The sequence below is a fragment of the Caretta caretta genome, chromosome 3 (genome assembly GCF_965140235.1).
Source record: "Caretta caretta isolate rCarCar2 chromosome 3, rCarCar1.hap1, whole genome shotgun sequence".
Classification (NCBI taxonomy): domain Eukaryota; kingdom Metazoa; phylum Chordata; order Testudines; family Cheloniidae; genus Caretta; species Caretta caretta.
In genome coordinates, this window is record NC_134208.1 from 27,703,294 (window position 1) to 27,729,880 (window position 26,587).

General features: G+C 41.0%; 1 protein-coding gene and 1 long non-coding RNA gene across 2 annotated transcripts in view; one reads left to right on the top strand and one right to left on the bottom strand.

Moving 5' to 3' along the window:
- Positions 1-4,566: 4,566 nt before the first annotated feature.
- Positions 4,567-6,677, bottom strand: LRATD1 (LRAT domain containing 1). Its single transcript, XM_048845560.2, has 2 exons — positions 6,497-6,677; positions 4,567-5,783 (listed from the first exon to the last, which is right to left on the bottom strand). Exon 2 carries the CDS (start codon positions 5,744-5,746, stop codon positions 4,892-4,894), a length of 855 nt encoding a protein of 284 aa, XP_048701517.1. The 5' UTR covers positions 5,747-5,783; positions 6,497-6,677; the 3' UTR covers positions 4,567-4,891.
- The window catches only part of LOC142071504 (uncharacterized), a 66,704-nt gene continuing 45,772 nt past the window's right edge, over positions 5,656-26,587 (top strand). Inside the window, exon 1 of the long non-coding RNA XR_012667553.1 lies at positions 5,656-5,716. This is a non-coding gene — a long non-coding RNA (uncharacterized LOC142071504). The remainder of the gene's footprint in view (positions 5,717-26,587) is intronic.

The following is a 26,587-nucleotide window of genomic DNA, read 5'->3' on the forward strand; positions in this document are numbered from 1 at the left end:
ACAAAACTCCCAGTGAGAGTTTGCCCGGAAAGAGTGGGATTGGATCCCTGTTTTGAAAAATCAAATTAAATATTAAATTAAGGGAATTTTGTGCTTTTAAGTAGGGTTTAAGGGCCTGATCTTGCAAACACTGAAGTATCTTTACTCATGAGTCATCCCATACTCATATGAATAATGTTAAGCATGTGCATAAGTGCTTGCAGATTAAGGCCCCCAAAAAAGGAAAAGAATAAGAGTGTCAAGAAAGTATTTAAGAGTTCACAAGATAGATTAGCACACAGTAGTCTTGCTGTTAATACAAAATTAAGTACATACTATTGGCTGCTTTAAATGTAAAATGCCATTGGGCCAATTATAGTTTATTTCCCAAGAATAACATAGTTCCAATACTATTAACATGCACACAACCATATGTCACCATTACGGTACGTTCAGAACATACATCTTAACATGTAGGTCTGTATTATTTAGCTGTAGTAAAATTCTACTGCAAAGGGGAAAATGCACATGTTCAATAGCCACTTTTAAAATTTACAGTCGGGATGAAATTCTGCTGGCAGCTATTTCAGTGTAAATCTGGAGAAAAATCCATTAACACAGGATGTTTCTATGGATTTACAGTAGTTTTAATCAGAGCAGAATTTGTCTCATTGTCTCCATCCCTACTTCATGCCCAATATACACAACTCCTATTTTTGATTTACAACAGCTCAAAGAAGTGTCTAATCCCATCATTCATTACTTTCCTTATACTGAAACTTTTAAAAAAAATCAAATTAAATTTTGTCAAAAGATCCATTCTAGTATGGACTATTTTGTATGTCAAATTTCAAACTAAGACATGTTTTTACAGACAATGTAAAAACCCTTCATAATAACAAAAATTAAAATAAGATCTGGGTTTATCTTGGAAATACTGATCATAATTTAACTAACAGCAGCAATAGGGTACCCAATTACTGTATTCACAGATTATCATTTAGGTCTCAATCTTGCAATGGAACCCACCCCAGAGTAAGACTCCATCTACACAGTTCCTGTTTCAGGATTAAAGCTCTATATTTTGGAATACAATTGACTTACTACAAGTACAACTATAAACTTTAAGTGGTGAATGAGTTCACATACCTGGGGTCCACTATCACATTCAACCTCTCACTTGAAAAGGAACTCAACATCCACATCAGAAAAGCTGCTACAACAATAGCTAGACTGAACAAGAGGGTATGACAAAACAATGAACTGACAGAACACACAAAGTTGTGTGTCTATCGTGCATATCTTATCAGCACACTTTTGTGTGGAAGTGAGGCATGGACCTTATACTCTCATCAGGAAAAGAGGTTCAACGTGTGTGTTGTCTTCGTCGAATCTTTGGAATCTCCTGGAGGGACAGAGTCACCAACAATGAGGTGCTCAAATGGGCCAGCATACTCAGCATGCAAACACTCCTCAAACAGAGATGCCTCCGCTGGCCTGGGCATGTGTGCCAAATGAATAACAGGTGCATCCCAAAGGACTTCCTCTATGGTGAGCTGGCATCTGGAAAAAGACCCAAACAACGCCCAAAATTGTGGTTCAGGGATGTGTGCAAGCAAGACCTTGAAGAAACGGACATGGATGTGGATAACTGTGAAGATCACACTCAAGGCCACAGCCTTTGGAAACAAGAGCTTAACTAAGGTCTCCGGAGTTACGAGAGGAAGCCACCGAGTTTAGCAGAGGAGAAAAGAGCTCGCATAAGGCAGAGCCCACAGGGTTGAAACATCACCTTTAAATGTGACACACACAGCAGAGATTGTCACTCTCCAGTGTGTCTCTTTACCCACAGCCACGGCTGCCGTTAAACCAGCTCAGTAAATTCTTTACCTCTCAGGGGCACATATTCATGGTCTCTCTAGACTTAAGGATGCCTACTACTACAAGTGTTTAATAAATCTCCACATGCATATCCAGGTAAGTTCTTTGGGGTAGGGATTTTATTCTCCTACCTGTCTATAAAGCACATAGTTTGTGCAACATAAATAACAATATGGACCAGCAGTCAGAGAAAATTATGAATGGAGAAGTATTAAACTATTTCAATAAGAATGTTCTACAATAATGAGTGAGATCTGAGTACTGGCATTAACATCTACAAAGCCTAGCCCAGCCCAGTGTTTCCTCCATAATAGCATACAAAGTTAAGATTAATGTACGGCCAAAATGATGGGCTGTGGAGAAATAACACTGACAAGTTCAAAGCAAATGTCTCTTAAAAATCCACTGAATTAACATAATAAACTATGCAGTTCCCATTAGTGGGGATGTACCATGCTGCTTATATAAGGATTCTGCTTCTGCTCCTGTATTATTCATAGCAGGGCAGTTTAGGGAAACGAGGATCTAGCTCCAGAAGTCAAAAAGTCAAATATGGAGAACATACAAACTCATCTTCCTACTTATCCCACTTACCTGCTCCCCATGTATTTCCTCCCTCCTATCATTCCCCCCTCACGCTACCCTTGCGCCATAATAAAAAAGAAAAAGAAATGTAACTAACTAAACCTGTACCCAGCATTCTTTCCCCATACCCTTTATTATTTTGTCTTTTTAGATTTTAATTGTATTGGGTGCAGGGACTATGTCTTCCTGTGTTTTTGCACTGCACCAAGTATCATATGGCACTTTTGGGCACTAATGCAGTATAGATATTAAATAATGATAATGCCATCCCTAATCTTATCACCTGTTCAACAAAACTTCACTTATTATTGTGAGCATAAAGCTTGGTACTATATATCTCACTCTTGCCTTACCATTAACTTCACAGCTGTAGAGAGAGAAACTAAACTCACCAATGGGATAAAAAAAAAGAGTACCTACTATAGTAGCTGTTCAATGTTAGGGAAATATACTCCATTTCAAGTCCACCTAGGATGCTATACAATAATGTAAAGGCTTCTGCTGTTCTTTATTGATAAGGCCACAGTTATCAGCCAACAAATATGATCAAAATACATGTAAAATATTACACATTTGTTAAAAGGTGTGTTATTGGAATTTGAAGCCATTCTATCAGCTGTTTGACATGGGTAGAAATTCACTTTTAAAAATTCCTCCTACTAAAGTAAGTTGTTCACACAGTGTTGTAGTAACGATCAGTGCTTTGAAGGGAAAAAAAAAAAACACACACCTTCTCATTTTATTGCCAAATAACTTTGTCAAGCATATCAGCAAATATAAAACCAGTTACATGACCTTCCGTTATAAGATTGTCAAGTTCCCCTTTTTCTTTCTTTTTTTTTTAAACAGATGTCTTATGTGAAACAAATGTTGACATCTGTCTTCTAGTAAAGTACACTCCATCCTCATAACATCAGTCATGGAAGGCAAATGCTTTGTTTGTTAAAATGAAGTACTGTTGCAACAAGGTTGCTTATGATGTTGTTTAATATAGAAGGGAGCCAAGATACAGTATATCAGAGAGGGTGGAGTGTATATACAATAATTCTGCCATCTGTTACTTGATAGAGAGGGGAAAACAAAAACCAAATGCATTTTCTTTCCAGTATCGATACAAGCAAAAATAACTTGGTCATTACAAATTGTATGCTGCTCATCATAATAATAAAAAAAGGATAATAGATAGATTTAGGAATGTCCCAGTATACTTAAGAATGATAGCTAATATAGTATATATATATATATATATATATATATATATATATATATATATATATATATATATATATAATGTTATGATCTTTTTATTTCAAGGCTGAGAATTAATCAATCAATGAATGAACTTGGAATGGGATCTGAAATAAAAAAATGCATTGATCACATGACATAAAAGGCATCTCTTTATGAAACTTTGGATTTCTAAATTTAGACTAAGCCTATTTTCTTTTATTGGATTTAGAAATGCAAGGTAAACTTGGTCACATTGCTATAGTTTGGAACACTCAGCATGCCAAACTCAATTTTATTTTGGCTTCTTTGCAGCGTATAAAGAGGTGGCAAGTATCCTCAGAGTACTGGTGCAGTAGCTCTGTGGGATGCAAGGCAAACCTAGAGCAGGAGACCTTGCAGGATTGCTTTCTGGAAAAGCATGTATGTAAATTGCTCACCAGAATACTCCCCCTCCTTTATTTAATGTTTCAGAATGGCTTTGTTCTCAAGAAAGCAGCTGCTCACTAACTCTTAATATTTTCAAAAAGAGTAGAACACTAAAGTATTGTGGGAACATCTAGCAGAAAGAGAACATATAGGAAGGGAAAAAAAAGAAGAGAACAGATTTTTAAAGTTGTGATCAGTTTCTGCCAGAAAAAGGTAAAAAGACTTACACCTGATTAATACCTTGCTATAGTTTACTGGACTAAAATTAGGGCTCTGGCTAGGAGATGTATTTAGAAATAAAACAAACAGAACCACCTCCCACCCCACAGAACTAGCAGAAGATTTGAGACAGTTTGTTTGTTTGAAAGGCAAATGTTAGCGAAAAACTCTTTAGCTAAATCCGCGTCTATGGCCCCAAATGCTTAAAAGGTATCATGGATTAAAGCCATGAAAATAAATTTAAAAGAATTTCAATTTGAAATTTTATTAGCATGTTGCTAGAATGGCCAACATCGATTGACAGGAGAGACTTTGTCCACATACTTTGTAAATCTCCTCCACACATACCCCTCTTTTCTTCCCCTCTCTTTCTTCGTTCATTAAATGTTATTAAAAGCCAAACCAAATACTGGTTATGGGTGTAAGAAGAATGCTGGTTTTCTGGAACGTTGCCCCATGGATTCCGGTTTGAATTGCGTCCCACCAGAGAGCGCAGCCCCCGGTCTGTCTGTGGCAGACAGCTCTCGCCAAGCCGGGGAAAGAAGGGAGCACCTCCTCTCTCCGCTGTTTGTTACTCTTTGCCATCCACTATAGCCAGGTCTTTGATCACTCTCAGTTTGCCACTGGCATCGATCCTGCGCTTCTCCCTTATTAGATCCTCCAGGCTGTGGAATCGCACCGTGTGCACCTTGTTCTCAGCCAGGTGGATCTTGAGATAGTACTGCTGGTGGTGCTGGGTGCCGGCAGCAGCCTGCAGCTCCCCCCCGGCTTTGAACTCCCTTTTCCCGAACCGGCACCAGGCGGCGAAGCTCTCCGAGTTAGTCCAGCAGATCTCGTCGCTTTTTAAACCCAGGTGCCCGCAGGCGTTCTGCACCACCAGCTCTGCCACCAGGGGGCGGTAGCGGTACCAGCTATTCACCACCCGGCCCACGTTGCCAGCGCCCGCCTCGTACAAGCTGTCCTGGCGGATCTGGCCCTGGTGCAGGTGGATGATCTGCCCGCTGCCCACATAGACTGCCCAGTGCGGGGGTGGGGGTGGGTGGTCGGATGGCCCCAGGTAGAGCAGCTCCAGCAGGTCTCCCGGCTTGCAGAGGGCAGGCAGGGCAGAGACCGAGAAGACGCGCAGGTCCCCAGCCTGGGGGCCGCTGCTGACTTTGGAGAAGATGCATTCCTGGCCGCGGAAGGCGGAGAACTGGGTCTCGTTCAGCACCAGCTGGTGGTGGTGAGTGGGGGTCTCCTGCCCAGGGCTGCTGGAGCCCTTCACGCTGTACTTGTCCGGCTGGCCTCGCTCGTCCAGGTCCTCCTCCTCATCCGAGAAGAAGTAAGCCACCCCGACCCGCAGCTCGTCCTTCTCGATCCCCGAGGGGTCTCCGGTCGGCAGCTCGCTGTAATTCAGGTGGGTGATGCGATCCAGTTGATTTCCCATCAATGACAAGGCAAGGCGAGGGCAGGAATCGCCGGGTCTGGGGGGGAGGGAGGAGAGAAGCAGGACGGGGAGAGGTAAGTTGGGGAGGGGGGGGCGGAAGACGGGGGATAGGGAGAGGAGGAAGAACAAAAAAATCCAGGCACAGAGTTTCAGTGATTTCCCCTCCCGGACCGCGTCCCCGCTCCCCGCGTTAGGAGAACCCTCCCTCCCCTCCAACTGTGCCCCTTTGGGGCTGCGCCCTGCCCGTGCCCGGAGCAATCGTTACACGCGTGGTTCGGGGAACGGAGCCGTACCGGGGGCACCCGCACCATGCCACAGCGGTGCAGCCGCGTTTGGCGGGCACAGCTTTCCCGGGAGACGTGGGGACCGCTGCCGCCTCTGGCGAACGGCGTCCCGGGCGGCATCCGCACCCTGTCCCGCTTCCAGGGTCCCCGCCGGCTCCTGGGCTCCGGGGTGAGGGAGGGGGCAAAGGGGAGAAAGTTCACCGCAGCGTCTCCGGGCCAGGGGGAGAAGGACGCCGGGTGGCCGGAGCTGGGAGCGTCCCGCCTCGCACCGGTGGCCCCAGCAGAGCACGCTCTGCCCCGGCTCCCGGCCGCCCAGCTCGGCGGGGCTGCACGGGCAGGCACGGCAGGGCAGCGTCTGGTTCCCGGGAGCCGAGCCGTGACCCCCCCGCCTGCCCCCTTCCATCTCCCGCCCGCAGCAGCGGCCCCGCTCCTGCCCCCTGACAGCGACCCCCCGCGCCCTCCGTACCCGTGATCGCCCCGCTCCAGCCAAGCGCCCAACTCCCTTAAAGTCTTCTTGTCCCCATGGGAGCCGCAGAGCAGGTGAGCAGCATCATCCCCGGTGCCCCTGCCGCTCCCCGAGCTCCGGCTCCTTGGACGCGCTCTACCTTCCCCTGGACAGCCCCGCTCCGCTCTGGGCTGCCCCCAGCACCGGCGAGTCTAAGTAGCGGCGGCTCCCGAGCCCAGCACCCGCCCCGCGCGGAGCTCATTGGCTGCTTTGCTCTGCGGTTGGCGAGAGGAGCGAGCCTCCGGGATGTCAATCACCGGCCCAGGGTGGGATTCCAAACGTTGCTTCTGCTCGCTGCTGCTCCGCCAGGCCCCTCGCCTGCTTGGCCAAGCTGCTAAAGGGCAGAGCACCGACCTCGGCGGCAGGAGCACTGGGAGGCGGAGGACCCAGAGCCCGTACCACTCTCTCTCCCTGAGAGCTTGGCTGTGCAGAACCCTTCCGGCCCCCAGCTCGCATACTGTGGCCAGAACAGCCAGGCAATATTCAAGTCAGGAATCTGCATAATGCCGTGATAGACTGGTACCACGCTCCAGGTTTATTCTTCATTTTCAGGCCGAATAGCACAATACCTTGCTTTCTTGGGAGACCCTCAAGCAGCAGCTACTAGATCCAGGTTATGGGGCAGGAAAGTAATAAGGGAGAGAAAAGGTTATTGAAATAAGGTGCATGGTATTACTTCAGTGGAAAGCTATATTATATAACTAGGAAGTTATTTCCACGGTAAATACTTAGCAGGTCTGCTGGAGGAGCTCAGACATTCACCAGGCTTCATAACACCAAGAGATTTGATGGATTCTCCTTTGTTTGGAGGCTTTAAGTCAGTCTTTTTAAAAGAGATGATGTGGCTGAACCAGATTTTGGGAGGGGGTATTCAATGCAGGAATTACAGGGTCTCTATCAGTGGTGTTATGCAGGAAGTCAGGCTACATGATCATTGGACTCGGATTCTCAATGGTATTTAAGTACCAAATTTCCATTGATTTCATTGGGAGTTAGGTGACTACATACCTTTGAGGATCTGGACTAATAATCCGTTCTGGCCTTTAAAAAACAAACAAACAAAAACCAACCACACCTGTGAATCACCACTGTGAGGTAGATAAGTATTATTATTACAATTCACGTTTTACAAAGGAGGAAATTTGGTTATTAGGTGATGAAGTAACCGTCCAAAATCTCACCATGAGTCCGTGTTAGATTATAAATAATAACCTAGAGTTGCCAGCCCTGTGCATTAACCACAAAAGCACATTTCCTTTCCTCTTTAATGAGGAGTGAGAATTTAACCTAATTATGTCAGATATATATATCAGCAAATTTTAATACATAATATTTTGGCCCATGTGAAAACCACATGAAAGTACAAATTTTATTTACATGAAAGTAAAGGTACTATGTTCCTTGCATTGTAATTGTTTTTGGTCATTAATAAACTCAGCCACTCTCCCTTTCATTATCAGCAGGGAGGTATACCCATATTGCTGGCAACATATACTTGTGTTGCTGGCATCTTATCTGATGCTTGCTTCATTTTGATCTTTTCTTCTTAACTTTGAACAATATCATCAGTTCATTTTCACCATATAGGAACAATGATCAGACTTTATTTCAGCTTCAGAATGGTTCAAGGTGCACACATAACAGCATCTCAGACAAATGTGGAGCTTCTTAGTTAAATTAGAGCCTTGCATACTATTTGGAAGACCCCACACTACTGCCATCCCACTGATCAAATGTTTACTTGGCTATCTTTCTGCAGTAGCATTTCCAAGATGTGTCACTTATGAAGGGCTAATTAAACACAATTATGAAAAGATAGTAAAAAATGTTGGACTTATTCCTTATATTCATTAACTATTGCAAAAAGAAAAGGAGTATTTGTGTCACCTTAGAGACTAACAAATTTCAGTTTAGGCTTATGCTCAAATAAATTGGTTAGTCTCTAAGGTGCCACAAGTTCTCCTTTTCTTTTTGCGAATACGGACTAACATGGCTGCTACTCTGAAACCTGTCATTAACCATTGCATCTACTTATACAAAGAAAAACAAACACACGGGAGAGAAAATAAAGGGCAAGCTCACATTGACATTGATCACCCAGTTGACAGGTGTGCCTCTGTCACACACAGCCTATTTTTCATTGTAGTAACTATACTGAGCTAGTCATGGTTACAGGGTGTCCGAAGTTTGGGGACTCAAGGGCTAGATTGTCAGATCAATGAACCTATCCTGACTTACGTCAACAAAGGTGCTGGCGACTGGATGGTGGATTCAAAAGAACAAAAGATTTTTTAAAATTTCATTCTACTATGATAAATTTGAAAGTTTTTATGGCGCTAAACATGATAGATCAGAATCTCTTAATATATGGAAACAGTGTAAATGAATTTCTTAAAACTTGTTAGCTATTACATAGTAATCGAGTTTTAAAATATAGGGGTGATGAAGGTATACCATAAGACTGAGGCATCATTGTATCTTCATAGTTAAGGTTATTTTGGAATTTGCACATAAAGCAGGGTTTAAATGCCTAGAACTTACATTACTGTTTGTTAACATCCTCCATTTCCAAAGCCGGACCATTTTGGAGATCAGGTCCCCCTCATATTTTCTAGGGTAAATCTTTCAGTACTTTTATGAACAGTTTCTGTTTTCTAAACACTATTTTTTCTTTTTAATATCAGCACTTTTTTGGACCCATTCCCACAGTTCACACTTCCCACAGTTGCCAATCATCAAGATGATGAGAATGGCAGAGGGTCATTTTTAGACAATTTCAAATAAACAACAAGTTAGTTCATCTTTGCCAGAAACAGTCAGTGGAGAATGCATCACTGCTATAGGCTACTTAGTGCAGAAGGAAGGAGCTGTGCTGTTGTCTAGATGGCAGGTTCCTTGATACAACTCTGTTCCCCTCTGTGTCCCCCATTATAACTCTGCTTCTGCTTCCTATGCTCTCACAGGTCTGTCCAATCTATCTGCTTCACTCCATCACGCTCCCACAGTTCCATTTGGATCAACTCCCCTCAACCCCACTCCACTCACCCCCACCGTCCACTTTCCATTAATATTCCATGTCTGCTGACCACCAGACTCTGCCACAACTTTGCTAACTCCTCCATTCTCATCTCTCGCACAGTTCTTTTAACCCCATCTTTTCTCTAACCCCCAAGAACCTGATGGTTAAAATCTTAAATTGGGCAAAGTGCGTGAAAGGTCATCTTATTTTCACCAGTAAACATACTGTAAAAATTGTGAAAGGCAAGTACAGAACAGTCCTAGGGAGTATGTAAACAGACTGCATGAACAAAGGAGTTGTTGATTAGGAGTTTCAAAGCTCCTGGTGAAGTTACAGAATTGTTACAGAAGCAGACCAAAATGTTCTTAAGATGGAAAAAAGTTTGGACCACAGCCTTGGACCTCTGGATGCTTATGTTGATTGGTCAGTTTTGATGAGCAAATTTGCTGCCTGTTTCAGACATTACTTTTCTGGAAGCACTTGGTGACTTCTTCAGCACAACAGTGAACTCAGAGCTTGGCAGCAAGCTTAGAGAAGGCGTGAGATTGCAGCAGCATACTCACATTGACCAGCATCACAGTGTTGCCATCATGGTAGCAAAACCACCACATGTTGGGACAGAGGACTTTACCATCACAAACAGTGAACCTTCTTTTTTCTAATAGCAAATAATGTTTCCCTCAGACCAGACAAAGGAAGGGAACCAGATGATGTTACCATCTCCACGGCTGCACCCTGAACAAATCCTGGTGCGAACATAAGGTTTTCATTATTATCCCTTCTCTTTGGTTCATCTTAGTCTTCCTACTTTTTTCTGTCTTTCTTCGCCTTCTGTCTAATAAGCACCAAGTTGAGTCAGCTAGAAGAACTCTAACCTGGTAACAATTGCTGTGACCAGCTTGGCAGTGATGTATGCTGTGCCTGGCTTTTCTGGTTAAGAATCTTCTCTTATAGATGTATTTTTGTTTTATCTTAAGAAGAAAGAGGATTGGATTTTTAATAACAAAACCTGAGACTCGTTACTTAAAAATTACTCTCTCTGTGTCTTTTTTTCCAACAATAGCATTGACTGCATTACATTTATTGGCATCCAATGAACTGTATTCCTGGTTTCCTTGGAACCAGTAGCGAAACTCACATAGACCACAAAAGAGCTGGTTATCATAAATAAATATAAACTGCTATTGAGGAAATTAGTGAACAAAATAGATGTTGTGATGCATTATCCTTGATTTTCTTAATCAATCATTTACTCAGTAATCTGCAAAGCTCAGGGATTTGAAAAGGTTCTCCCAATTCAGAGATTTTCAAAGTTTTTCACAACGGGGAGCACATCTTAATATAGACACTGTCTCACAGACCATTCCTCTGGCATTTACAATCATACAACTTTCCTGTGGCAACTAAGGCAATTGCTTCCATGGAAAAGTAATATTTTGGGGAGTAGTTTGTGTATATGTGTAACACCTACAGACCCTGGTCGTCAGTGGGCGGGATCGAACCTGAACCTCTGGAGCTAAATGCATGCTCTAAAAGCTACATTGCCTCTTAGCTAATGCTCTAGCAGCCTCAATCTCTAAGTGGTCTCAGTGCCAGTGGAGGGGACAGAACACCACACCCAGGAGGTGTGTGGGTTACACACTTCCTATAGCTGAGGAAGCATGTCCTGAGCTTCAGAGACTTCCTAGTTGATATCCCGGACGAGCCCCTACTTGTAACTCCAACAGACCCCAGTCGTCAGTGGACGGGATTGAACGTGGAATCTCTGGAGCTAAAAGCATGAGTCTCTACTGCATGAGTTAAAAGCCACATGCCTCTTAGCTAAAGCTATAGCAGACTCATTAATCAGTAAGTGGTCTCGGTGCCACTAAAGGAGACAGAACACCACACCCAGGAGGTGTGTGGGTTACATATGCACTTGTCTTTCAATACAGTGTAGCAACTGGACACCAGGAGAAAAAAGCCAGCATCATGTGACCAACCAACCAACTCTTTGGGGACCATCAGTGGAAGTCCCTCTCCTAGTGACTAGCATGAAGATCCTGGCACAACTTCAAGCAACACTATCCTAATCAGGAATTTATTAGTTTTCCAAACTGGACAGAATTAAGGTAATATCTACACATTTGAAATGTAATCACTAAAGTAATGGCTTCCCTCTACAAAATGTGTCTCGGTAAATTACATAGGCCAGAAGCCATAATGTATGAGTATCTAAGGTCACATAGACAGCTTTAAATATATTGTTAGCTTACTGTTCCCTTTTCCCATCCCATAGCCCCTGAGGCATACTTGGCAATATGACTTCTCCAGTGTAAGTCATCAAGTTTTCATGGATTTCCCATTTCAGAATGGAGAGAACACAATTTTTACTGAAACAGCTGCTGGCAGCTTGGAATTTGCCTGCATGCATTTTTCCTGGCCCTGTCCTCCTTTACTTGTGTAATGTGATCCTTTATTAAATCTTTGTTGTGTAATTATGATGTGCTATAATACCCCTGATTTGTAATGTATATGAATTTTCTGCTGCCCTCAAGGACCCTTATGAAAATTAGATGTTTAAATAAAATGATCAGTAACGCTTCTTCCTAGGCCAAAAGGCCAGTTAATTTTTTAAAAGTCTTTTGTTTGTGGATCTTTGATTATTTTTCTACATTTACCCTGCAAAAATGACTTTCTAAATATTATAAATAAAATACATGCTCCTTGATTGAATAACAATCTCTGTGACAGTTGCTATTCATAAACAGCTCAGGATGCACACTCATAGTTTATAATGTTTGCAGAACCTTTCAGTGAATTTACAGAGCTGGATGCAATAGAGGACTCATTCCTTGTTATATGTAAATACCTTTTGAAGTAGTTTCTGTTTTGCTTTTTCAAATATAGAGTCCAATCCTGTAGGCCTAACTCATTAAAACCACCCATTGATTTAAATGCTACGCCTGAAGGATGAAGCCCCTATTATAGAAAAGCCTGTTAACAGTAACATGCACACAATCTCCTTTGAAGATAGTGTGATCTATAATATGCATCCAAAGCAAGAATATGGCCTTCAGTACTTAGAAAATAGCAGATACATTTATATTACTGGAACTGTTTCAAGTCACCAAGATGTCTAAGTGTTGAATGAAACTATTGTATATGCATACAGGTTTCGTTAAAGTACAATTATACTCTGCAAAAATGACATTGAGGGTTCCAAATGTATCAATTCACAAATATTTCCATATGAAACTTTACAGCAAAAATATGGATTTTTTTTTAGTGTCATCCTACAAATTTAACCTGGGATCTGAGAGACAAGTAGGTTTCTTTCCTTCTTGTGCATCATCAGCTATAATAAAGGGTTTGCAGAGCAAATCAGACTCCCAGTTACACCTGTTCAACCCAATTAACTTCAAAAGTATGCTTTCAGTTACATCTGTGCAACCCCATTATTTTCAATGGGGTTGCACAGATATAACTTATTGAAATTTAGGAAACTATTTTATTGATGATGCAAGAAGAGTAGGGTTCAACTCATTCCCACTTCACTGTGTGGTTTCTGCAGTAATAATAAGCGAAAAGCAGTACAAAATTTATTTTTATCACTAAGTTCAGAAGATGCTGAGTGACCCTGAATACACATAAGGAAAAGCTAGATTAAGTAAGAAAGTGCCATTTTTACATAAACATTTTTCAGAGCAGAAATGCATATTAAGTGACCTCTTTTTGTTCAGAAAAATCTCAGGCTGAAAAGATGGTCCTGTGAAGTGGGGACTCTGAAAATGTGTGTTCAGTTCTGAGCTCTACCAGACAGACTTGCTATGTAATTCTGGGCAAGTAGTTAAATCTCTTGGTACTTTAGTTACACATCTGTAAAATGGGGATGAAAATACTTCCTCTCCTGCCTTTTATCAGTCTTGTTCATTTAGTGTAATTCTCTTGTCTGCCACAACAGAGACCAGTCTTGTTAGTCTTGTCCAGTCTTGGGATCTTTAGGGACTACTGTAATACCAAGTAATAAATAAATAATAATAATAATAATGTGTTGTTAGTTAGGTTTGAGGTGCATTGGCTAAGTTACACAGGGAAGATTGCAGAGGATGGGCCCATAGCTACCCCTGTCTTGAAACGGAACATCTGTGTAGGTCTGAAGAGGCAATTTATGACATAAAGAAAATGGTTCAACAATGTCAGTGCAGGTCTAGAGAGACGATGTTACAGTGGTAGAAGGGAATGAAGTGATGTTAATACACGTCTACAGAGAACATGTTACACAATCAAAGTGAAATGAAACAAATGCAGAGGTATGGAGTCACTGTCATACAGAAGTGAAATTAGACTACTGAAAGTTACATTAACATTTCAAAAAAAATTAAGCTCACATTTTCAAAATGGCACTATATGAGATGACACTACACAGTGGAGCTCATTGTGCCCTGGAGGTGATAAAATTGGACTATATATGCATAAAATTCACCTCTGTGCAGAGAGCCTACACAAGGTCTAGGCATCTAAGGTCTAAGCCCCATTTCCAAGGCTTAAATGGGACTTCAGTGGCACAAAGACCTTCTGCAAGCTCTGAGCAGAGGGATGCATTTCATCCTATGTGAGTGGGGGGACTGCTATGTGGTGACAGATTATTTGGGAGGCATTAGCACCAGGCTTGGAGGAAATCCAGTGTTCAGGACATTGTGAAAATGATAGGTTTGCATTTTGTGGTATGGCTAATGGCTGTATTTAGGCTCAAAGTTTAAGGGAAGCTGCTATTCTGGTGTAAAAATATGTGCAGGGTTGGTGATTGCAGGCAAATGTTGCTCAGACACATTAACAGGAAGTGCTTTTCCAAAACCAAAGATACAGAGACAACAGAAGCAACAGAAGAGGACTTGGCATTGTAAAAAAATCTAAATAAAACATTAAAACAACATAATGCATGGCTGGGAGAGGAGAAATACAGGAATCAAACAAGGCTAATAGAGAAGACACATCTTACAAACAACTAAGCATGGTAGATTAAACTGAGAGGGACACAAGTCACATATGCTCATCTCAGCCTTAACTGGGCAAATAATTCATAATGAATCATTTATTTGACTCATTTTGGCTGTGTTTCTGTTCACAAATTGCCTGTGAAGAGAACATTGTTTTCTCCAAGGGATTCATTATGCAAAATTATTTTGCTGAACAATTTCTGGAAACAATTCTTGGTCAGTAGCTCTAGTTCATGAGCAATTTGTGGCAAGTACTTAAATCTGAGCTGGCTAGGTTGGACACAGTTCATTTGCTATGAGTTCTCTGACTAGGTGAATGCAGACTCAAGGTTATGGTGAGAGTTTTTATTATTATGAATTCAAAATCCATTTTCACAGTGAAATTAACTCCAGTACAGTGGGCCAACATGAGATGGCTGAAAGTTAAAGCTAGACAAATTAAAAGTAGAAATAAAGCACACACTTTTTAGCAGTAAAGGTAATTGGAACGAACTATCATGGAAAAGGCAGATTCTCAATATATTGATGGCTTCAGATAAAGACTGAATGCCAAGATATGCTTAGCCAAACAAGTTGGGCTCAATACAGGTGTAACTGGGTGAAATTTAATAGCCTGTAATATTAAGAAGATCATCCTGGATGATCTACAGGCTCTTTCTAGGTTTATAATTTATGAATCTATAAAAGATAACAGCCCTTGATGGCTGCTTATGATCCCAATGCTGAAATCTGTTGTACGTAGACGGACTGTTACACTGGCACAGATCTTCATTGATATCAGTGGGGTTCCATCATAGTGCAATAAATTGCAGGATTAAGGCCTAAATCATAAAAAAGGAGGAGGGGAGGGGAGCATTTTAAGTGAGATGTAGGCAGCAATTTTGGCTCTGGCCTGGCCCTCTGCACAGAGGTGAATTTCACTCTCTGTGAATTAGTTTCCAATACTTTCTTATAATTCACTGTTTTGGTGAATATTCCTGCCAATAAAACTCACTTGTGAAAAGTGAACACAAAAAGGGGGAATAGAGTTGGTGCAAATTCATTTAAAAGTCTGAACACATATTTGTGGAAAATGTTGTGCAGTATTTGCCCAGGTTTATCATAGCCACATTAATCAATTATTGTATTCACTAAAGTGGCCTCTTTGGAACAATCGAGACTTGAAAATTGATCTTTTTTTCTGTATATTTGAAAAATGGGAACCATCTACTATGCTATGCTTTTGGAGAAGGGTTGTTTCAGTAAGCTTCTCCATTAAAAGTATTTCCAAATTCTAGAAAACTATTATATTTTTTAATTATGTCCAGCTGTCCTCACCTCACTCACATCCACCCCACTTTTATTCCCAATTTGCCACAAGTTCAGATCTATTTTTCATCCAAAGATATATTTTGTATATTTTCTTTCACATATAACTACAGCTGGGAGAACCAAGACACAAGGGCACTGTTTTTAAGGTTATCCTTGCTCCTTAACTCAGTCCCATTGTTCACTGTAGTCTAAGGCTATGTCTACACGACCATCCGGCAATCAATGCACTGGGGATCAATTTAGTGGGTCTAGTGAAAGTGTAAGTGTAAAGTCTTATCGTGAAAGTGTAATTTACAAATGCAGATTTTTTTTTTGATTACATAAACTGCACTCAGAAACAAAACACTCTGAAACTTTAGAGCCTACAGTCCACTCAGTTCTACTTCTTATTCTGCCAATCACTAAGACAAACAAGCTGATTAAAAATAATGCATTAATTAAATTTGTGACTGAACTCCTGTGGGGAGAACTGTATGTCTCTGGCTCTATTTTACCCACATTCTGCATATATTTCATGTTATAGCAGTCTTGGATGATGACCCAGCACATGTTTGATTTAAGAACATTTTCACGGCAGATTTGATAAAACACAAAGAAGGTACCCATGTGAGATTTCTAAAAATATCTACAGCACTCAACCCAAGGTTTAAGAATCTGAAGTGCCGTCCAAAATCTGAGAGGGACAAGGTGTGGAGCATGCTTTTAGAAGTCTTACAAGAGCAACACCCTGATGCGGAAACTACAGAACCCAAACCACCAAAAAAGAAAATCAACCTTCTGCTGGTGGCATCTGGCTCAGATGATGAAAATGAACATGCATCAGACCACACTGCTTTGGATTGTTATCAAGCAGAACCCATCATCAGCATGGATGCATGTCCTCTGGAATGGTAGTAGAAGCATGAAGGGGCACATGAATCTTTAGTCATCTGGCATGTAAATATCTTGCAATGCCAGCTACAACAGTGCCATGCAAATGCCTGTTCTCACTTTCAGGTGACATTGTAAACAAGAAGCAGGCAGCATTATCTCCTGCAAATTGTAACCAACCTTGTTTCTCTGAGCGATTGGCTGACCAAGAAATAGTACTGAGTGGACTAGTAGGCTCTAAAGTTTTACATTATTTTATTTTGAATGCAATTTTTTGTACATAATTCTATATGTGTAAGTTCAACTTTCATGGTAAAGAGATTGCACTACAGTACTCGTGTGAGATGAATTGAAAAATATTTTGTTGTTTTTTACAGTGCAAATATTTTAATAAAAATAAATATAAAGTGAGCACTGTACACTCTGTATTTTGTGTTGTAATTGAAATTAATATATTTGAAAATGTAGTAAACATCCAAAACTATTTAAAATAAATGGTATTCTATTGTTGTTTAACAGTGCAATTAATCACAATTTTTTTTAATTGCTTGACAACCCTAATTTAGATATATTGTACCAATGTATTTACATTTCATACATTTAGATTATTTAATGAGATATATGAGACTATAATTGCCTACACTGCTTTGAAATATATATAATATATATATAATAAATAAGATACCAGTATATGGAAGGATATTTGGGGCACCACTTGAACTGTATTAGTATGGCCCTCATTCAGGAAAGCATACCTATTTCAGGACAGTATACTTAAATCCCACATGTTTAAGTACTTTGCTGAGTCAGGACCCACATTTGGTTTGAAAAATGGCTTGGATCTGTGAATCCAACACCTTGGCACAAAGGGGCTGTAAAAAAAGTGAAATTGCAGCCTTAATTCAGAATTTCCATGCTTTTGTGTTTTGATGTCTCAGGTTTAATGCTATTTTAATGTAGTTTCTTCATCTTTAATTTTACAGAGAGATTCATATTAGATGCATTATTAATTCCTGTAACACTGCCTTCCCTTTTCCAATACAGTATGACAGAGTCCTAGTTGGAACAGAAGTAGTATTATGCAGGATTGTTTTTTTTTAATTTAATATATGAATAAACAAACACTGTGGATTATTTTTTAATCTGCATGCATTGTAATTTCCCCCCTAAGATTTTACTAACATTGTAGTAAGACTGAGAGACATAAACAATCACTAGGAGCCTTTAAATGGGATCTTTGGATATGTACCTTACAACCTGAAATTCTCATCATGCAGCACAGTGTCCTGGAAAATATTCTCATGTTCTAAACAGAAATGTGAAGTACAGTATCTGGATTTTCTACAGAGGTTTGAGATAGATTAAGTAGAACACAATTCTAACATGATGATGAATTGTAGAAGAGGCAATTAAATGTTTAATTGATGATAATTAATGGGACGAATTAGAAAATATAGTTTGAAATGTGAATGCTAGTGTTAGTGATGTCCATGTCTGAGAGAGAGGAGGCGGAACAAGAGATTATAAATGAATTGAAGAAGAAATGTCTTTTTGGGGGCGGGGTGATTACAAACTGTTTTCCTTTTGCAGTGAAATGTATACAGTCTTCTTTGGATGATTTCACTTCCCTGTTCTTATGGAGATACAGCTGCACTACAAATAAGCCAGCAAGAAAAAGAATAACATGGTGCAGTGAAAAGTATGAGCACAATATTTCTACTTAAATGCAATAGACTAGAGCTGTCAAACTATTTCCTGTAGAAAATCACACAATGTATTGTCTCATAGATATCACCCTGTCCATCAAATCTCATAAGAGCCCTGTGGTCAATGACAGTGACTGCTTACATGGAAAAATTAATGTTAGAAGAGTATGTATGAGTCAGATCCTCAGCTGTTATAAATTGGTATCGTTCTATTGAATTCAAATCGTGCATTTTTTAGTTGTCTTAACTGTTTTTTTCTTTATAAAAAAATTAACCACAAGATAAAATTTGTAAAAGTGCTTGAATGATTTAGGAGCCTCAATGCCATTTTCAAAAGTGACTTTCAAAGAAACCTGTCTACATAGCACATTAGTCTGCATTAGTGGGTTGTAAATTCTAGTGTGCACTAGTGTGTTGTGCACTAACTGGCCCATGTAGACCCTGTTGGTATACACTAAAAGTTCTCTAGCGAGCATTAATATAGAACTGTGTGAAACAGGACTACATTAATGTGCACTAGGGAACTTTTAGTGCATGCCAGCATGATCCACATCAGCCATTTAGTGTGCAACACACTAGTGCGCACTAGAATTTATACCCCTCTAGTGTAGACAAGCATTGTGCATTGTGTAGACAAGCCCTCTGGCTGTTAAGCCACACAGGCCCTTTTGAAATGTTACCTACTGCCTACTTTTGTTCTTCACTTCTATAGCTGGTCTGGAACTTTCCACTGGAATAATTTTCTCTCCAAATGGATTTTTTCTGGAAATCCTTTCCCATGAAAAACTGTGCATTTTTGACTTTTCAGAATGGAAAAAAACAAATATCACAACATTTTCCATAGGAAGGGATTTCCATTTTCAGGTAGCTCTGTTCATTTCATCTCAACTCCATATTTATTCTTTTCCTCTCAGCTGGTAACCAGAAGGACAGTAAGCACTGTGTCCAGCTAGCTCTCCACAGACCCCCAGCAAATGGTCTGCAGACCACAGCATGGGAACATCTGAAATAGATATTCCATATTAAAATAACTGACATTTTGTATGATTATCATTTATTCTTTATGTATAATTTATCCTTTAAAGGCTTTGTATTAATCTAAAGACTAGGGTTTGGGCTGAGTGATATGGAACACATGGAAATTAAATGTGTCTCTAAACTAAAAGATGTACTACATGTTACACTTAAAAGCCATAACCCAATGAAAACTGCATGGGACTATATTTACTCAATAACTTGCTACCTGCAATTTGCCGGTGTCCCTCCAAGTGGTGGTGGAGAAGAGGGCTACAGTATCAGACGAACTTTTCAATACACTCATCACATCCAGAAGGGGAAATTTTCTCACAACTTCATGGGGGAAATAAAGTGTAAAAATGACTAGTGCTACTGAAAATATAGGACTATTTATGATTCTTATCTTGATTTGAATAACACTAATTAAATAAAGAGGAGAAAATGCTGGTGATTATTTTCATGCAGGGGACACTTGGGGTCACTGTAGGGACTTATGGACCAGGTTCTAATTTCAGTTATTACTTATAAATCCAGAGTAATTCCATTGAATCCACAAGGCCTGATAATAACTCACACTTGGGCAATGTAAAGTGCAAAGGAGCCTTAGTGTAAATAAGAATCAGGCCCAGAGAGGTACTCTGGATTTATAGCAGTAAAACTATGATACAAATGTGGTTTAGTATCTGGAAAACAGATTAAGTGGCATGAAGTCAACATTTGTGGAAAATACCAAAATTATAAGATCCAGAAGAATGTATAAATCCTAGACTAATGGAATCAGACTCAGAGGTAAAGGCTCTGATTTTGCTCTCACTTGTACTAGTTTTAAACAGTGTAGTGATATTCCTGATTTACACCAAAGTAAGTGAGGGAATAATCCGTCCCAAAGTCATGCATCTGGGAGGCCTCACAAATAACAAAGTACACAAGGAAGGGTATTCCATGGGAGAAGATGAAGGAAAGGGAAGTTAGTACTGTACTAAAGTTCTGATTTCTTTGGTGCTGTACAGTCCACACAGTGCCGGTGTGTAATTTGGAGCCTGCTTCTCAAGTCATCTATGTATGGAACTCTCATTGAAGACAGTGGGAATTCTGTACACAGGGCTTTCACCATTGGGCCCCTTTTAAAAGCCCCTGCCAGATAGGCAGTATTTGTTGCCTGCTTTGAAACATTTATTCTGATATTAGCAGAGGCCTAGAGAAGAGCTAAAAGACTGGTTCACAGAGTAAAAGAATTCTCTCATTGGGGGCAGGCTTTGGGTATTAGACTTGTCCACACTTGAAACACCACAGTGACCCAGCTTCCACTGCACCGCTGAAGCGCTTCAGTGTAGACTCAATGGGACAGGTTGTCCAGTTGGTGTAGGTAATCCACCTCCCCAAGAAGTGGTAATTAGGTTGATAGAAAAATTCTTCTGTTGACTCAGTGCTGTCTATACAGGGACTTAGATCAGTTTAACTATGCCCCTCAGAGGTGTGGATTTTTGCCAACCTAATTTTCTATTGTAGGCCAGACCTTAGATATAGTCACCTGGAGAAAGGAGTAGGAGATCAGACATAATCATGGTCTTTAAATACTGTACTTCATGCAAACAGACCCAGACTAAGACTGGTACTCAGCAGTGCTGACCAATAGTCACAGTTATAAAATAGGTTTCAGAGGAACAGCCGTTTTAGTCTGTATTCGCAAAAAGAAAAGGAGTACTTGTGGCACCTTAGAGACTAACCAATTTATTTGAGCATGAGCTTTCGTGAGCTACAGCTCACTTCATCAGATGTTTACCGTGGAAACTGCAGCAGACTTTATATACACACAGAGAATATGAAACAATACCTCCTCCCACCCCACTGTCCTGCTGGTAATAGCTTATCTAAAGTGATCAACAGGTGGGCCATTTCCAGCACAAATCCAGGTTTTCTCACCCTCCACCCCCCCCCCCCACAAATTCACTCTCCTGCTGGTGCTAGCCCATCCAAAGTGACAACTCTTTACATAATCAAGTTGGGCTATTTCCTGCATAGATCCAGGTTTTCTCACATCCCCCCCACCCCCATACACACACAAACTCACTCTCCTGCTGGTAATAGCTCATCTAAACTGACCACTCTCCAAGTTTAAATCCAAGTTAAACCAGAACATCTGGGGGGAGGGGGGGTAGGAAAAAACAAGAGGAAACAGGCTACCTTGCATAATGACTTAGCCACTCCCAGTCTCTATTTAAGCCTAAATTAATAGTATCCAATTTGCAAATGAATTCCAATTCAGCAGTTTCTCGCTGGAGTCTGGATTTGAAGTTTTTTTGTTTTAAGATAGCGACCTTCATGTCTGTGATTGCGTGACCAGAGAGATTGAAGTGTTCTCCGACTGGTTTATGAATGTTATAATTCTTGACATCTGATTTGTGTCCATTTATTCTTTTACGTAGAGACTGTCCAGTTTGACCAATGTACATGGCAGAGGGGCATTGCTGGCACATGATGGCATATATCAAATTGGTGGATGTGCAGGTGAACGAGCCTCTGATAGTGTGGCTGATGTTATTAGGCCCTGTGATGGTGTCCCCTGAATAGATATGTGGGCACAATTGGCAACGGGCTTTGTTGCAAGGATAAGTTCCTGGGTTAGTGGTTCTGTTGTGTGGTATGTGGTTGTTGGTGAGTATTTGCTTCAGGTTGCGGGGCTGTCTGTAGGCAAGGACTGGCCTGTCTCCCAAGACTTGTGAGAGTGTTGGGTCATCCTTCAGGATAGGTTGTAGATCCTTAATAATGCGTTGGAGGGGTTTTAGTTGGGGGCTGAAGGTGACCGCTAGTGGCGTTCTGTTATTTTCTTTGTTAGGCCTGTCCTGTAGTAGGTAACTTCTGGGAACTCTTCTGGCTCTATCAATCTGTTTCTTTACTTCTGCAGGTGGGTATTGTAGTTGTAAGAAAGCTTGACAGAGATCTTGTAGGTGTTTGTCTCTGTCTGAGGGGTTGGAGCAAATGCGGTTGTATCGCAGAGCTTGGCTGTAGACGATGGATCGTGTGGTGTGGTCAGGGTGAAAGCTGGAGGCATGCAGGTAGGAATAGCGGTCAGTAGGTTTCCGATATAGGGTGGTGTTTATGTGGCCATTGTTTATTAGCACTGTAGTGTCCAGGAAGTGGATCTCTTGTGTGGACTGGACCAGGCTGAGGTTGGTGGTGGGATGGAAATTGTTGAAATCATGGTGGAATTCCTCAAGGGCTTCTTTTCCATGGGTCCAGATGATGAAGATGTCATCAATATAGCGCAAGTAGAGTAGGGGCTTTAGGGGACGAGAGCTGAGGAAGCGTTGTTCTAAATCAGCCATAAAAATGTTGGCATACTGTGGGGCCATGCGGGTACCCATAGCAGTGCCGCTGATCTGAAGGTATACATTGTCCCCAAATGTGAAATAGTTATGGGTAAGGACAAAGTCACAAAGTTCAGCCACCAGGTTAGCCGTGACATTATCGGGGATAGTGTTCTTGACGGCTTGTAGTCCATCTTTGTGTGGAATGTTGGTGTAGAGGGCTTCTACATCCATAGTAGCCAGGATGGTGTTATCAGGAAGATCACCGATGGATTGAAGTTTCCTCAGGAAGTCAGTGGTGTCTCGAAGGTAGCTGGGAGTGCTGGTAGCGTAGGGCCTGAGGAGGGAGTCTACATAGCCAGACAATCCTGCTGTCAGGGTGCCAATGCCTGAGATGATGGGGCGCCCAGGATTTCCAGGTTTATGGATCTTGGGTAGTAGATAGAATATCCCAGGTCGGGGTTCCAGGGGTGTGTCTGTGCGGATTTGATCTTGTGCTTTTTCAGGAAGTTTCTTGAGCAAATGCTGTAGTTGCTTTTGGTAACTCTCAGTGGGATCATAGGGTAATGGCTTGTAGAAACTCGTGTTGGAGAGCTGCCGAGCAGCCTCTTGTTCATATTCCGACCTATTCATGATGACAACAGCACCTCCTTTGTCAGCCTTTTTGATTATGATGTTTGATTATGATGTTTTTGATTATGATGTTTGATTATGATGATATTAAGCAGTTAAGGCCAGATTGTGATCTATCAGAGAATCATAGAATATCAGGGTTGGAAGGGACCTCAGGAGGTCATCTAGTCCAACCCTCTGCTCAAAGCAGGACCAATCCCCAGGACCAATCTCTGTATATCAGTGACAATTCAGGTGATTCCTTCTGGACTGATTCTCTACTGCTTTGAACCTTGGTAGGCATTCACATCTGTGCTAAATGAGTGCAAAATGCCACCATTCTGACTTGATAGTGTTTCACACAAAATTGGGACTCACTTTGTGAGGCAGTGCAGAATCAGGCTCATTGCCTTAGGAGCCACTCCTATTTTGAATTACTAAAACCAAACCCAGAATGGTTCCCATGGAGGTTTCATTTAGACATGCTGTCCTTCTAGCCTCTGATGAAATATTACCCACATCAGAATTCGGCATGACTCATGGGAGAACAAGGGAGTGGAACAACAGCAGCTGTTGCAGATCAGGAGTGCAGCAGGTGAGAGTTGTGAATGTGCACAATGTGAGCCATATTCTTAACTGGTGTAAATTGTTGTAGCTCCACTGATTTCAATGAAGTTGTGACAATTTACTCTACCTGAGAATCTAGCCTTGTATGTCTGCATGGTGCCTAGTAATAGTCAGTGCTATTATCACCTGACTGTAATAAGCACTATATGTAAAAGAGGTAGGTGAAGCCAGTAGGCTTTGTTGTTCTGAATAATTTTGTGCTGTACTTGTAATAGACAAATATTGCTAGAAAAATCCTCCACCTACAAACATAATAGAAAATCAACCATAAATATTCCTCTAAACAACTCTGCTTTTCTAAGAATAAGGGAATATATATTGAAAGATGCATAAAATACATGAAGCTCCAAGAGCATTTTGGAAAGTTCAAACTAATAATCACATTGACACCACTATAATAGCTAGAGCACAACATACAGCGTCACAGCATGTCAGCAGAATATACAGTAGCACAGCAGAGTTTCATGGTAAGCTCTGTGCACAATATACACAGCAGAGCCTGTGATAATCCATGATTGTACAACTGGTATTTCAGGCTACACTGGAGCTGCTCTCAGGTTCTGGAATTAGTTTGTGCTAGCAGAGCCAAAAAATAATATACATGTTCTGTAAATGATTATAGCACTTCCTCTCCCACTCAGTATTCTCCTCCTTTCTGAATCCCTCTGCAATATTTTGCCCAAACTCCACCTATTTTATTGTCTGGTTGGCTTACTTTTTAGTTTAGATTTGTAAAAGAACCTTCATTTAATTCCTCCCTCCCACACAGTTCTGAGCAGTAATACTCTGAGTGGACACCGTAGTATGGTGTCAGGTTCTACTACTTTGCATAGAGTTGCAAAGCTCTTTTGCAAACACATCCTGATAGGAGGTATTGGGACCCAGCACAGAGATGCAGAGTTAGTCAGCTGACTCCCATTGGCAGAAGTGTAGGAGAGGTTAAGCTTCTCTTTGAGGCAGAGAGAATTAAGGAATAGGAAGGTTCTGCAGTGGAAAACTCTAGAGACAGCTAATCTCAGGAGCAAATTTAGGCTGAAGGTTATATTTTGTTGTGTTAACAATCAAAGTAAAATTGGTAAATCTGGACCAAATTTTCTCTCTCCCTCTCTCTCTCTTTCTGTAGCAATGTGGGAATGCCATCTGCTTACATTTACTTCTGCCACATTTTAGATTAAAACACCTATAAAAGAAGACCCCTCAAACTAGTCTGCAGTAAGAATTAACAGTAATAAATCATCAATCATCATCATAATCACAGTGATACAGTGCTGGGTATGATTTGAGAATCTAAATAGAAGAGAAATAGAATAGCGTGGCTCAATGAAAGGCACTAGCAGAAAATAGTTCTCTGTGAGTGGTTTGTGTTGGGTAGGGGATGCGATAGGTGTGGGGAAGTGGTTGTCTTTAGCCATGCGACATGAGTGGATATCTGAAAACCAAATATACCTAACCTTCAAAGGTCAGGAGCATTTGTCATTCTGTGGTGACGGATATACAGTACAGGACCTCACCAAATGGCTGTCATTGACTTAAGCCTGAAGGCTGCTTATAAATCTTTGGTAAAGTAAAACCTGCTTGGTTCTGCAATAAACCATCTTCATTTTGAAAATCTACAGCAAAGAAGTGGTGGAACTGTAAATTATCAGTGTGTCCAAGCTCACATCAATCACAGTAATTGATAGTCTTATAAACAATATGGCAATGATTTGGCAAATGTGTAGCACTGCCTCAACAGAGAGAAAATGGTGTATGTCAGAGGCCCTATATTGCTAACGATTAAAAATGATTCTCCTGTAGCTCAGTGATAGAGGCCTGTGCTTTTGGAACAGCAGCATCTGAATTCTATCCTTGATATTGCTATGAAGTTTTGAGTGTCTATGGATTTGGTATTCTGTTATTTAGTCTGTGTAGTATATTTCATATGTACTGTATCACAAAATGTTTCACAGAGTCGAATAATTCAACTGCTGAGTTAAAAATAAGATTGGGAGAAATTAAGAGATACTGGCAAGGGAGAAAATATGTTGATGAGAATTAAAAAAAGATCAAAAGTCAATGAGGTCTAGAGATACAGGAAGCTCACATTCCAGCAACAATAATAAAAAAAGGGAACTTAAAAAAAACTTGTACAAGGGGAGTGGATTATATTAACAGTTAGATCTTAGTATATTCATTGGCTTCCACACTTATCCATGTTCCTATTTGATGCCATCTTCCTGTTCTGATTTTTAAGTTTTCGTACAACCTGCTTTTCAATTTCAATTTAATGGGTATATCCCAGTTCACAGCCAGTGAACCCAATCTGGGCTCCAATTCCGCTCCTGTGGAAATCAGTGACAAAATTCCCCAAAAGGCAAAATTCACTAATACAGGGCTTCAGTGAAAAACATGAAACCTATGTCAAGTGTGAGAAAGTTCATATTCAAGAACTGGCACTTTAAATGCCTGTCAAATCACAGATGAGAGGCAAGGAAAGACCTGAAGTTGAGGAGAGGAAATACGATGAGCCACCTCTCACCAATTTTGTATATATTTGTTTTAAAATGCTTTTCTCTCTCTCTCAAACCCCCCCCCCCCACCTGTGGGGACTACTGAGACTTACA